This window comes from Halichoerus grypus, chromosome 11, assembly GCF_964656455.1.
Source record: "Halichoerus grypus chromosome 11, mHalGry1.hap1.1, whole genome shotgun sequence".
Taxonomy (NCBI): domain Eukaryota; kingdom Metazoa; phylum Chordata; class Mammalia; order Carnivora; family Phocidae; genus Halichoerus; species Halichoerus grypus.
Window position 1 is genome coordinate 90,188,932 of NC_135722.1, and position 12,272 is coordinate 90,201,203.

The 12,272-nt window shown below is 57.1% G+C and overlaps 1 protein-coding gene across 6 annotated transcripts in view; it reads left to right on the plus strand.

Moving 5' to 3' along the window:
* KIRREL3 (kirre like nephrin family adhesion molecule 3) overlaps nucleotides 1-12,272 on the plus strand; it is a 537,206-nt gene that overhangs the window by 514,269 nt on the left and 10,665 nt on the right. For all 6 annotated transcript variants that reach the window (XM_078058779.1, XM_036099296.2, XM_036099300.2 and 3 more), the window contains 5 exons: nucleotides 3,009-3,157; nucleotides 4,487-4,614; nucleotides 5,599-5,725; nucleotides 9,696-9,796; nucleotides 11,723-11,921. In XM_078058779.1, the coding sequence (XP_077914905.1) occupies nucleotides 3,009-3,157; nucleotides 4,487-4,614; nucleotides 5,599-5,725; nucleotides 9,696-9,796; nucleotides 11,723-11,921 (704 nt within the window). The remainder of the gene's footprint in view (nucleotides 1-3,008; nucleotides 3,158-4,486; nucleotides 4,615-5,598; nucleotides 5,726-9,695; nucleotides 9,797-11,722; nucleotides 11,922-12,272) is intronic.

Consider the following 12,272-nt stretch of genomic DNA (forward strand, 5'->3'; position numbering starts at 1 on the left):
GCGAGAGGAGAGAAAGGAGGGCCCCCTCCCCCGCGCCCACCCACATGGGCCAGCCCCTCGAGGGAGGGCTCAGTCAGCAGGCAGATGGTGGTTCTAGATTCCGTGTTGGGCTCCGAGAGGAAAAGCCTTAAACAAATCTCCTCACATAAGGACATTGATTTTTCCCAACTGACTTTGACAAGATTGCAGGGATCTGTGTTTCTTCACTTCCATATTCATCTTGATTGCTTCCTCCTGTGCCCCTCCGAGGCTCTGATCTCAGAAATTAGAACCATGCTTCCTCCACCCCAGCACCCGGGAAGGGGACGTGGGTGGGAGCAGGTGCGGTGGACTGGGCTGTTACTTCAGCTGCCCCCCAGGACCAGGGGCCTGAGACAGGCAGGCCAGGTCCCGGCACACCAGGGAGAGCATCTCGCCACCTGCTGAGGCTCTCCTGCGCCCCCAAGCCCCCTGCAGTTTCCAGGGCCGGGGCCACCGCCCCGTGTGAAACTCGGGGCTATTTAAGGACAGCCTGTCAGCTGTGACAGCCAGGCCTCCTGATTCTGTGATATAAATAATTAATCCTCTTACGTTTGCTCCGGCCAAATTAGACATTGATTGGGAAAAGCTTAATCTGACTCCTTTTCAGAGGGGCCGGGGGCGGTGGGGTGGGAGCCACAGTGGAGGCAGGGCTGGGGGGAAGGGGCAGTGTGCAGGGTCCAACTGGAAGGAGGGGGAGGTGAAAGCTAAGCCAAAGAAGAGAGAGGAGAGGGAAGGGCTGAGAGAGGTGGCCTTGCTCCCGCGTCACCCTGGACCCTGTGGCCAGCCGCTTGAAGGAGTGGTTTGAGCTTCTGGAAGGGACCCCTACAGAGGGTTTATTGGTGTGGGAGAGGAACATAAAGAAAGGGAGGGAAAGGACGGACTGAGCGAGATATGAGCAGGGGACTCTTGGGACGTCCCCAAAAAGCCTTGGTTTGCGATACCAGAGGGCGCGGCCCCCACAGCCTGCTCCTGCCTGTGACCCTGGGAGAGGACAGGCGAGGAATTCCTCCCGCGCCCCGTTCCGCCTCCAAGGAAGGGACAGGCCCTGGGGGGCTAAGGGCAGCCGCTGCACAGGGGGCCAGGCTGGGACAGCACAGCCCCGCTGGGCTCCGGGCCTGTGCGAGCCCCAGCACTTCTCCTGAGCTCCTCGGGGCTGAGCAGGTGAAGCTTGCACCCTCAGTGACTTACATGAGGGCCCCAGAGAGGAGGAGAAAGCCCCATCTTCTCCAGGAACTCCTCCAATGACAGAAGAGGACAGCCCTTCAGAACCAGCCCGCAGGGGCCCTAACCTACCTACCCCGAGGCAGGAGCAGGCCTGGGGGAGCAGGAGGGGCTCACCCTGCCCTCCTCCCGGTCCCACCTGCTGCAGCCCCCCTCCGCCCCCCTCCGCTCCCCTCCGCCTGACCCCACGCTTCATTCAGCCGGAGGTTGGACGCTGAACCCCAGCCGTGTGCCCGGCACCGAATTCCTCTGCCTCAGGCAGGGGCTGTGCCTGGCTGTTAAGTCTGGTCATTAAATTAAAGTTAGAAATGGAAATGATTCATGAATAACTCATAATGGTTTGTTGGGAAGCTCCTTAAGCTCTCAGGGAGCTATGGTTTGCTCTGTTGTTAAACTATAATTGTTATTATTAATCATGTTCTTAATAATTATGTGATATTAACTCACGATAATAACCACATGGTGTCAACCTGGGCGCTCCACATGATGCCAAGACACGGCTGTCTCCTGGGGCTGGACGGGCCTTAGTGTGAAGCTGAGGGAGGGAAGGCAGGAGAGGTCCCCTCGGTACCACCAACGGCTCCAGGACCGAGAGAAAGGGGAGGTGAAGGCGGGGGCCGCAGGGAAGCTGTGGTTACCGGGACTCATGGTCATGGGGTCACAATAAGACAAACACCCCGAAATAGGCTTGGAATAGGAGGAGCCCGGTTGGAAGTTTCGTGAAAAGTTAAGTGTTGTCCACAGTGGGGTTAAACCAGGGGACGCTGTGAACTCTCTCCCTGGGGGTCTGTAGGGAAAGGCCCCCCACACACAGGCACACAGGCACATGCACACACGCGTGCCCCTGGGGGCTCCCAGCACTGCCTCACGGACAGCAGGCTCCCCCTTCCCGCACTGGTCTAAGGCAGTGATCACCGCCCCAGGGCCAGGACCAAGGCAACCCCGGGGCTTTTCAGTCTCTCACTCTGGTGGTACCTATTGGTGACTGGCGGATGAAAGACATCAGCACAGCCGTCCTCCCGTCCCTCTGACCAAACGAGGACTGATGGAGCCGAAGCCTCCGAGGAGTGAAGACAGGGTGGGAGGCTAGAAGCTGGGCAGGAGAAAGGGCAAGCGCCATCCCTGGGAGGGACGAGGGCGCATGGTGAAGGGACCCACCCTGGGGACAGGAGTCAGGACAGGAGAGCTGAGAGAGCTGGAGGAAGGGCCCTGGGGACCTCTGGCTAATACCCCTCCCACAACTTCCCACCTTGTCTGGAAATCAAGTCTGTGTGTGTGCACGCGTGTGCACGTGTGTGGGTGCAGATGCACACGTGTGTATGGGCACGTGCCACTAGACCTTGGCCTCCTTCTTTCCCACTGGGGATCCCAATAGACAGGCCCTCGGTAGCGCTCAGAGCGGGATGGCCAAGCTGTCTAGAGACTGACAGTGGTTTATTCATTTCCTAGCCAGTCAGATGGGCCAATCTATTGAGTAGTCCACCCACCTCTCTCCAGAATAACCTGCTTGTCACCCGCGGACCAAAGCCTGTTGCCTCCAACACCGACCCTTCCCTTAGCCCCGAAGTTACCCCTCTGTGGAGATTCCTGCTGGCCGCCCTCCCCTCCCCGGCACTGAAGGATCTCTGGTGGGAGGGGGGCCTAGCCCTGTGCCACCCCATGCCACACCCCGCTTTCTAGCTTCTAGAGAGACGCACCCCCTGGGTGGAAGGAACACCCTTGCCATTGGAGGAGGTCCACAGCGGCACGCGGGGCCTGTGTTGCAGGTGGGCCAAGCGGGGCCAGATCATTAAGGAAGCATCTGGAGAAGTGTATCGGACCTCAGTGGACTACACGTACTTCTCAGAGCCTGTCTCCTGCGAGGTGACCAATGCCCTGGGCAGCACCAACATCAGCCGCACGGTGGACGTCTACTGTGAGTACAGTCGTCCAGGGGCATCCCCAGGCGAGCCGGCCCTGGAGCATCTCTGCTCAGGGGCTCAGGAACCTTGCTGGGCTCTCTGCACACCATAGAACCATGCCTCACGAGCTCACAGTGCCGCCCACTTTAAGAAAAGCTTCTTGGTGTGGTATTTCCGGCATACCTTGACCCTTGTAGTAACCCAGGGAGGCAGGAATTATTATTCCCATTACTCAGATGAGGGGATGGAGTCCCAAGGTCACTCAGCAAGTAAGTCGCAGAAGGAGAACTGAGGCCAGGCTCGAGCAAATCCACTGCTGACCACAGGCCCCACTGCCTCCCATTAGGGACCCAAGTACATCTCCCTCTGGTGGCCTGGCAGGGACCCCCTTGGGGTGAGCCAGCCCATCACTGACCGATGGGTTGGATGTGTTCACAGCAATAAGCATTAGTTCATCTACTGCGCTTTACAGTTTGAAAAGCACTTTTGCAAACTTATATCTGACCCCTCCCCTCACCCCCAGTGGCCTCAACAGAAAGTGCCACCACCCCCTTTTCAAGGGACTAATCCCGGTCTCCTGACCCTGGTTTTCACGTTCTTCTGCTCCTGGAAAGCAGCTAAGCAGCTCTCTGCACACCCTCCCGTCACCGTGCCTGAAATCCCACCATTACACCCGCTCTGGGGACCAAGGCTTGGTCTGCAGGAGGCTCTGGTGGTGTGCAGTGGGGAGACGGAGAGGAGCCTCCATTAATGCTCACCAACACTTAGCAGGGGCCTGGGAGCAGGCCCAGCTACTTCACCCGGGTTGGAGAAAGGCTGGGAGGGGCTGGAACGGAGCATAACCTGCGGGCTCGGAGCTCGTGGAGAACTCGGGGAGAGGCATGGCTTCCTGGAGAGGGTGGAGAACACGGGGAGAGGCATGCTTCCTCCACGCCTTGTCTCAGAGCCCCTGGGAGGACCCTGGGAGGGCCCCAGGAGGTGGGCCAGGTGCACAGGGTAACTGGATTCCAGGTCCCTCAGCTGAAGCCTGGAGGAGATGAGCAAGGACCTGAAGGCAGACACAGAAAAATCCCAGGATTTCTGGAGTAGGAGGAAGTCCTCTCTGCCTGCAGGCTGGGGAGGGGGCCTCCTGGAAGCAGGACAAAGGGCAGGAGATGGGGGCAAATCCCAGTAGAATTGGGGCCAGAGCACTTTTTCCTAGGGCTGTTGCTGCCAGTGGGTGGGCCTGAGGGAGGCTGGGCTGGGGGACTGGGGTCTCTTGCTTACTTCCCGGGTCTTTCAGACCCCTCTCCCAGAGCTCCCAGCCCACCAAGAGCCCTGTCTCCCCCTTACTCCTCTCACAGTTGGGCCCCGGATGACCACAGAGCCCCAATCCCTGCTCGTGGATCTGGGCTCCGATGCGGTCTTCAGCTGTGCCTGGACAGGCAACCCCTCCCTGACCATCGTCTGGATGAAACGGGGCTCGGGCGTGGTAAGTCCTCAGCTCACACCCCACAGGGGCCTCGGACCACCCAAACTGCCTTCTGGGCCCCTCTCACTCTTCAGCTAAGGGCATTAGCCTCCAGTGTAAGCTGAAGGAAGAAGGACCCCAGAAAGAAGAGAGGGAACCCCAGATACCCACATGTACCCCCTCAGTCCTAAACATACTCAACCATTGCAGTTTTGCCCTATCACTAAACCTTAGAAGAAAAGCAGGTGGTCACCAATGTGCTGGGAATAAAATGTCTCTAGACAGCCTTTTCTACTTTCCCCAAATAGTTAGGCTATCCTTAAGCTTTTAAGTTAAGTTTCGCAGTCTTCCTGTGTTCCTCTTTTAAAATAAATATGTTTTTTAGGATGTATAAGTTTATCAGAAACCCCTCCCCTCAGGAGGACCAGCGAGAGCCTTGGGAGGGAAGTCAAGGGTGAGGCAGACAGAAACTGGCCTCCGCGTGGCCTCCTGTGGGCCAGACACCACTCCATCCTGTGAGCAGGGCTGCCCCGTTGTAGAAATAAGAGCATCAGAGCAGATAAGAAACTGCCCCAGGCCACGCAGGTAGTCACCACCAAGTCAGGATTTGAACTCAGAGTTAGCTAAGGCCAAAGTCTTTGGATCACCCCCAAACTCTATCCCAAAAGGATATTGAAAATGACTCCAAAAAGACTGGTCCAGGAGGGGCCAGCCGGGTACAGGTTGGTGGGCAGCCTGCCTGTGTTTGAGAAAGCCTCCAGGCCCCAGCCCGGGAGTACCCGCCCCCCCACTCCTTGCACACTCCCCCCTCCCAGCTGGTGTGCGGCTGTGCATCTCCCCTGGACAGCTCACGGGGCATACTGTCTCCCATCCCACCCCTGCGCCTTACTGCCATGCTGAAGACCGGGTCACTTACGGCAGGCCCCCCTCGCAGCCCTTCTGGTTCTGGGAGACAGAAAGAGCCCGGCTCTGCTCTCCATGTCTGATCTTCTGCAATCCTCCCAGGTGCTGAGCAATGAAAAGACCCTGACCCTCAAAACCGTCCGCCAGGAGGATGCTGGGAAGTATGTGTGCCGAGCCGTGGTGCCCCGGGTGGGAGCCGGGGAGCGAGAGGTGACCCTGACAGTCAATGGTAAGGCCCCTCCCCAACTCATGCTAAGGGGATAGGAGGGGGCAGAGAGGGGCCCAAGGCGTCTTGGTCCCAGGCATTGCCTCAGAGGGCCTGTCGTTGGCTCTGGGCCTTGCTTCCACCCCCGACCCTGGCTCCAGAGCAGTTCTGTCCACCTCTTCAAGTCCGTGTCAAAGCCCAGGCCTGAGGTGAGGAAGGACCTGGCTAGTTGCGTCACCTTCCTCCTAAGGGGTCCCAGCCTTAGGAGTGGTAGCTGATGAATTTTATCCTGGTCAAGAGGAAAGGGTCAGAGGATCACTAGGCAGCCAACTTAGATCCCGTATCTAACCTCTGACCTTGACCTTGACCTTGGCCCTGGAGGGAATGTAAGGGAGCGTCTCTGCAACTCCTGGTTGGCCCCTTCCCGTTGCATGATAGCTGCTCGGTCCGAGAGACCGTCACAATTTCCACAAGACCAAGCATTCAGAGGGTCCTCTTGAGGGCAGAGTCTTATCACTTACCATAAAACCATTATAGCAGGAGAGGGTTTTCAGATGTCCCCAGAACACAGAAGACTCAGGGGACAGAGTGTTAGACCAGCATGGATGATGGCATATAGAACGTCACAGAGCAGCTGGGTCAGACCCAGGAAGGCTGTAGCACCATGATGGAAATCTGACGTCCCTGCCATGGTACGCGCTCAGGCAGGGTGGGCAACCAAAGCTGCTGGCTGGAGAGAGGGAGAAAAGCGAAGACCAAGCCCCTCTGTGTTTCCAAATTTCCTCAGTCCACTGGGTTTTTGGTTTCCCTTTGCGAGCCTGCCTCTGGTCAAAGCCCTGAGGCTCTGAGCCGCAGTGGGACCCAAGCCCCAGACCCACCTTTGCAGGGCCTCTGGGTCCTGGCCCCAGATCAGGGCCCTAAGGAGGGGTTGAGCCATGTTCTGGAAATCTGCCGTCCTGGCTTCACCTCCACCCGGGAAGCTGCCCACAGGAAGCCTCATCTATTCTCCCCCTTTGCTAGAAAACTAAAACAAGCTTGGTGCTTCCTCAGCCATTCCCCTCTGGCTTCCCCATTAGCCAGCCCCCCTCCACTGATCTCTTTTCCTCTCCTCCCCCAGAGTCCTGGCAGCCCCAGAGGGAGGGAGAATCTACTCAGACCCCGGGTGCACTCACAGGCCACCTGTCCTGGGCAGAACCCTGACTCAGGAGTCTTCCTGCCTTCCCCCTGGGTCCCCAGGACGCCACCAATAAATTGGCACTGCAGGGCTAAAAATAACAGCATCTGATCGCGCCTCCGTATATCCATGGCAACGCAGACTGCAGCCTTTTTCTGCTGCTCCGTGTGTGACACTGGGCTCAGGCGCCAGGCCCCGTGAAGGCAGAGGCCTCCCCTGCTGCCCGCTCTGGGTGCTGGCCCATGACTGTGGCCAGCTCCCGTCTGCTGGCCCCACGACCCTCCAGGGTCCCCAAGCCTGAAGCTTTTAAAGGAACATCCCCATTTCTGGGGAAAACCAGGTGGATAAATGAGGGACTGACATTCCATTGTCACTTTAGATATCCAGGCATTTCCCAGCAGGGACAAAGTGGTTTCTTGGGAAGGGAACGCACACCTCGCACACCTCGGGAGGACATTTCTCTTGGAAGGGACACCCCAGCCTGGGCCCTGGCGGCTACACAGGGTTTGATCTGCACCCCCCAGGGATCGTGTGTCTATCCCCCTCCTCTGCCTCCAGTCCTTCCGGCACAGGCTCCCCTAGATCGGCAGGAAGAGAACCGCCCAAGGGATTGAAGTGAAGCAAGGAGGCAGTTTGTTTCTGCTGAACTAGGGTCATCTCGCCCTGATGCAGGGGGATGGCTTAAGTGGCCAGGGGGGAGTACCGACGTGGGAGAGGAATGATCTAGAGAACAGGTGGAGGGATGGCGAAGCCCCTTGGAAAGGGGCCTGGGCTGGGCTAAAGGGACCAGACATTATGAAAGGATCCAAAATGAGATGGGGTCCTCCTCACAACACACCCCAGCTGGTGGGCGACTGCTGCCCACTGCCTTTTAGGGAGTAAATTGGCGCAGGTCTTTGCCTGGTTTGGCTCAAACCCGGGATCTGCAGGGAGGGGAAGATTAACCACACTACCACTGTGCTTTGACTGCCCAACTCCACCTTTATTCTGATTTCTTTTTTTCTTCTTAGAAGCCCTTAAACACTTACCCATTTGCCTGATGGCTTTTAGAATGCCTGAAAACCCCCCAGAGAATTCCTAGTTCCTGGAAAGTGAAGGGGAAAAGGTTTTATGGTATCCTCACTTCCAGCCAGCAGCAAAACAAAGTGCCATCCAAGTTCCTAAAACATCAAGCCCTCCTGCCTTTGGGTCAAAGGCTTCTTGGAGCAAAAATATGTAAGAGAGACACTACACTCAGAGCCACCTCGGGGTGGAAGAGCCACGCTCAGAGCCACCTCGGGGTGGAAGCCGTTACCTGAAGGGTCCCCCACGTCTGCCGCATCCAGCTCCAAGCTCTTAGCCGTCCCAAACTCAGTAGCGTCACCTGAGTGTCTCTAGTACCCACCCACCCCCACCCCCTGGCTGAGAGCTAGTCATAGAAATGCAAATCTGTTTTAATTAAGGCGGCTAATAAACAGCAATTATGTTTGCAGCAATTTCTGTTTTGTTCCCAGCATAATTTTGCCTGTCCTCCAGATCCCTTGCTCTAGCTCTTTCTCCTCCATTTTCGGCCACCTAAGACCCAACCTTTTCCCTCAGGGATTGGGAAGGGGGCGCGAGGGTCTCCATCCCTACACCACTTGCTTCAGCCGCCCCAGCCCCAGCCAGGAAGTTAGCTGAGCAAACAGCTGAATTCACTTCTCCTCCCTCCGCCTTTCCGTGCCAGGTGGGCATTGCGCGGGAAGGACTTGGGTGAGATAAAAGGCAGAACTGGACAGGAGGCACACTTTTAGACTGCAGGTGGACTCTCTAGGCTGTGGGAGGAGGTAGATAAGACAGGGACTCCGGGAGACATCCATAAACATTTCTCCCCCTCTTACACACACACACACACACACACACACACACGCTGGATGGGATCGTGACACACACACACACACACACACACACACACACACACACACACACACACACACACACACACACACACACACACACACACACACACACACACACACACACACACACACACACACACACACACACACACACACACACACACACACACACACACACTGGATGGGATCCTGTCCTGATCAGCTTTGGAGCCATGGTCCCACCTGGGCTGTCTGGGTGCGTATGTGGAGGCAGGCAAGGCCAGGAACTACGGGACCTCCAAGACATACGTGAGATGAAGGTTGTGAACCTGCCCAGCGCATTCCCCCTAAGCAGGGTGATCCCCCCTACCCCCCAGAGGAACAGGAGCATTTCCTTCTCTTCCTCCCGGTTCCTCCCGGCTTTGCCCAGCTCCGCGAGGGCACCCAGTTTGTTAGGCAAGCGCGCCCTCTCCTGGACATGGGCAAGAATGGCTCGAATGGAACAGCCCACTAAGGCAGAGGTGGTATTAGAGAGGTAACATTACTTAGTATCCCTTCCTCCCCAACACTTCCCCTACTCCCTTCTGAGGTTTCTCACCTCCTTCATAAAGCTTTCCCCACCCGCCAGGCAGAATTAGCCCCTCTCCCCTGAAGTCCGTTGGCACTCCATGTGTACGGCGCCATGGTAAGAAAACTCACCACCTTTTATGATGGTTATTTATGTCTTCTGGGCATTCTGACTTAGAAGCGTTCACTCGTCATCCCTTGAGAGGGTTATGACTGACTGAACACTTAATTTATCTTTGAGTCCCCTGCCTTGCACTTTACCTTGCACATACAGGCCTCCAGTAAATGTGTGCTGAACGGTTGGATGAATGGGTCAACTTCTGAACCCCGCCCCAGAAGGGTCCAGCCAGGCACCTGCCTTTCCTGATTCCCTGGTGTGATGCTGTCTCCCCAACAGGACCCCCCATCATCTCCAGCACCCAGACCCAGCATGCCCTGCACGGGGAGAAGGGCCAGATCAAGTGCTTCATCCGGAGCACGCCGCCACCCGACCGAATCGTGAGTGCTCTGGGGCAGGGAGGGCTGGGGGACTCCCCTGGCGGCTCATCTCAGACCGCCCCTTACAACCACCAGGCCTCTGAGCTTCCCATCCTCCGTGGGGAAAATTCTACCTGCCTTGTCTCTCTGGGAAAGGCATCATGAAGACAGTGTGCTCCCAGGGCTGGTCTGCAAGTGTCTTTAACTCTGCTCTGCTGTCCAGATGTGCCCTAACAGTAATAACAGTAATGCTTCCAACCAAGTTCTGCGTCCTAGGAGCAGAGGGGCAAGTGAGGGTAGCAGAAAGGAATGATAAGTGATTGCTTCCCTTTCCTGGATTCAAGGCCAGTCTTTGGCAAAATCCTAGACAGAGTGTGGTTTATGGTCAGCAACCCCCTTTCTTCACCCCCCCAGAGTTCTCCTCTGCTGGCCTCCAGGTGCCCGTGGATTGCCCTGCCCCACTTACCAAGTTCTCCCCCCCAAAAGTATCATTCCATTGTTCCTCCCTTCTGCAAAACTCATCCCCATCCCTGCAGTGCTTCTAAGGCCTCCTGAAGAGTTCACACTTGGGCCCTGCCAGGTGTTTGCTTTTGTAAAAGCCAGGGTCTTCACCCAAGTCCATCTGAAACCGGTGGGAGCCCAGGCACGAAAACAGAGAAGGGGAAGCATTTTCTAGCATTAATGGAAGTCAGATACTATTTTTAGTGGTCCCCGATGCCTAGCGTAGTCCTGATAGAAGACTGCCCCAGGGTCAACTCCACCAGGGAGGACGTAGGGGGTGCACACTGAGCAACCGGGGCGTGTGCGTGCCAGGGGCTGGGACGTTGAAGCTGTAAACGCTCAAGGTGTCATCCTGTAAACTCCGATACGGTTAGGGCATCACGTGTGTTACACACTTTTTCAGGCATTCGGCTCATTCACTGTCTGAAAAATTCACACACAAATTGCAAGAAGTCATACACAGAACCAATACCTATGTGCCCCCTGTTCCCTTCACCCTTGAATTTTTTTTAAGTTGTAACTGTAACCCATGCCCATCAGAATAATCCGTTCACTATTGAGCGTGTTCGCACGATCTTTCTTTTCATAGAGATCTAACTCTTGGCCCGCGGTTCTCAGTGGGACAAGTCCCCCTCCCCCCACCCCCTGCCCAGGGGACATTCGGCATTGTCTGGAGACATTTTTGGTTGTCACAATTCAGAGGGGTGCTACCAGCATCGAGCAGATGTTGGCCAGGGATGCTGCCAAACTTCCTACGATGCACGAGCCAGCCCCCACAACCAGGAATGTTCCAGTGCCAAGTCTGCGGAAGCACCGGCACCTCACCCACCACCGCCGAGGGCTTACCTGCAGAGACTGTCACATTCTCCCGGATGCCGCAAGCCGGGCCTGTGTGCCCGGCGCTCACACGCTGACAAATCCGGAAAGGCTCCAAGAAGAATTCCACTCTCAGCCTTAGAAACTAAGACAGGTTAAGATGGTCACGAGTACAACTCTTGGAACATATGTTTGTACAAAGGAGCAAAGTGACAAAACTAGGCTCAGTCACTCTGGGGCTGGTCTTCTTCTCCCACCTGCCAGGGCAGCCGAAGGCCCGCCGAGGGCAGGGGGCTCCCATCGCTGTCACAGGGTTCCCTGTCTGCCCGGAAGGTGTCCCAGGGAAGAGCCACAGAAGGCCCCCTGTCCATGGAAATGCCCTCCGGGGTGGCCCAGCCTTCGTGTACGCGTGCATGGTTATGTGCGTGTGTGGTCTGGTGTGTGTGTTGTGATGTGCGTTGATGTGTGTTGCGTGCACACGTCTGTGGCATGTTGGGATGTGTGTGAGGACCCGTGGGCATGATGCTGCTGGATGCGAGCCTGGCAGCGTCCGGCCTGGAGCAGGGAGGTGGCAGGGCGGCACTGGCAGGGGGGTGGGGGTCTCCTCCTCACTCTGCGCACCTCGGACAGGCCTGGTCCTGGAAGGAGAACGTGCTGGAGTCGGGGACGTCGGGGCGCTACACGGTGGAGACGGTCAGCACCGAAGAGGGGGTCATCTCCACGCTGACCATCAGCAACATCGTGCGGGCCGACTTCCAGACCATCTACAACTGCACCGCCTGGAACAGCTTCGGCTCCGACACGGAGATCATCCGGCTCAAGGAGCAAGGTGGGGGCCGCCAGGGCCGCCAGGGGATGACAGGACCGGCAGGGCCCCAGGCAAGGTCTTCCAGGGTCTTGAGCCAACAAAGCCCAGCTGAGGCCACAGGCAGGTTGAGCCCGAGGACAAGCCACAGAGCACTTCCTAACTTGCTCCACAGCCTTGGTCAGGTCACAGGAAGTGGCCCTCTGTGGTCCAGTTCCCCCAAGGCCAAGGCACACCAGGAAAGGAAAGGGGGAGGAAACCTGCTTAGGTTGGTGGTTCTCCAGGATGGTGTTTCAGGAAAAGGTGACCACAGAGCAAGCCAAGCTGATTGCCATGAGGAGCCTTCCAGCAGCTTCTAAGGGCCCTGGCTTCTGT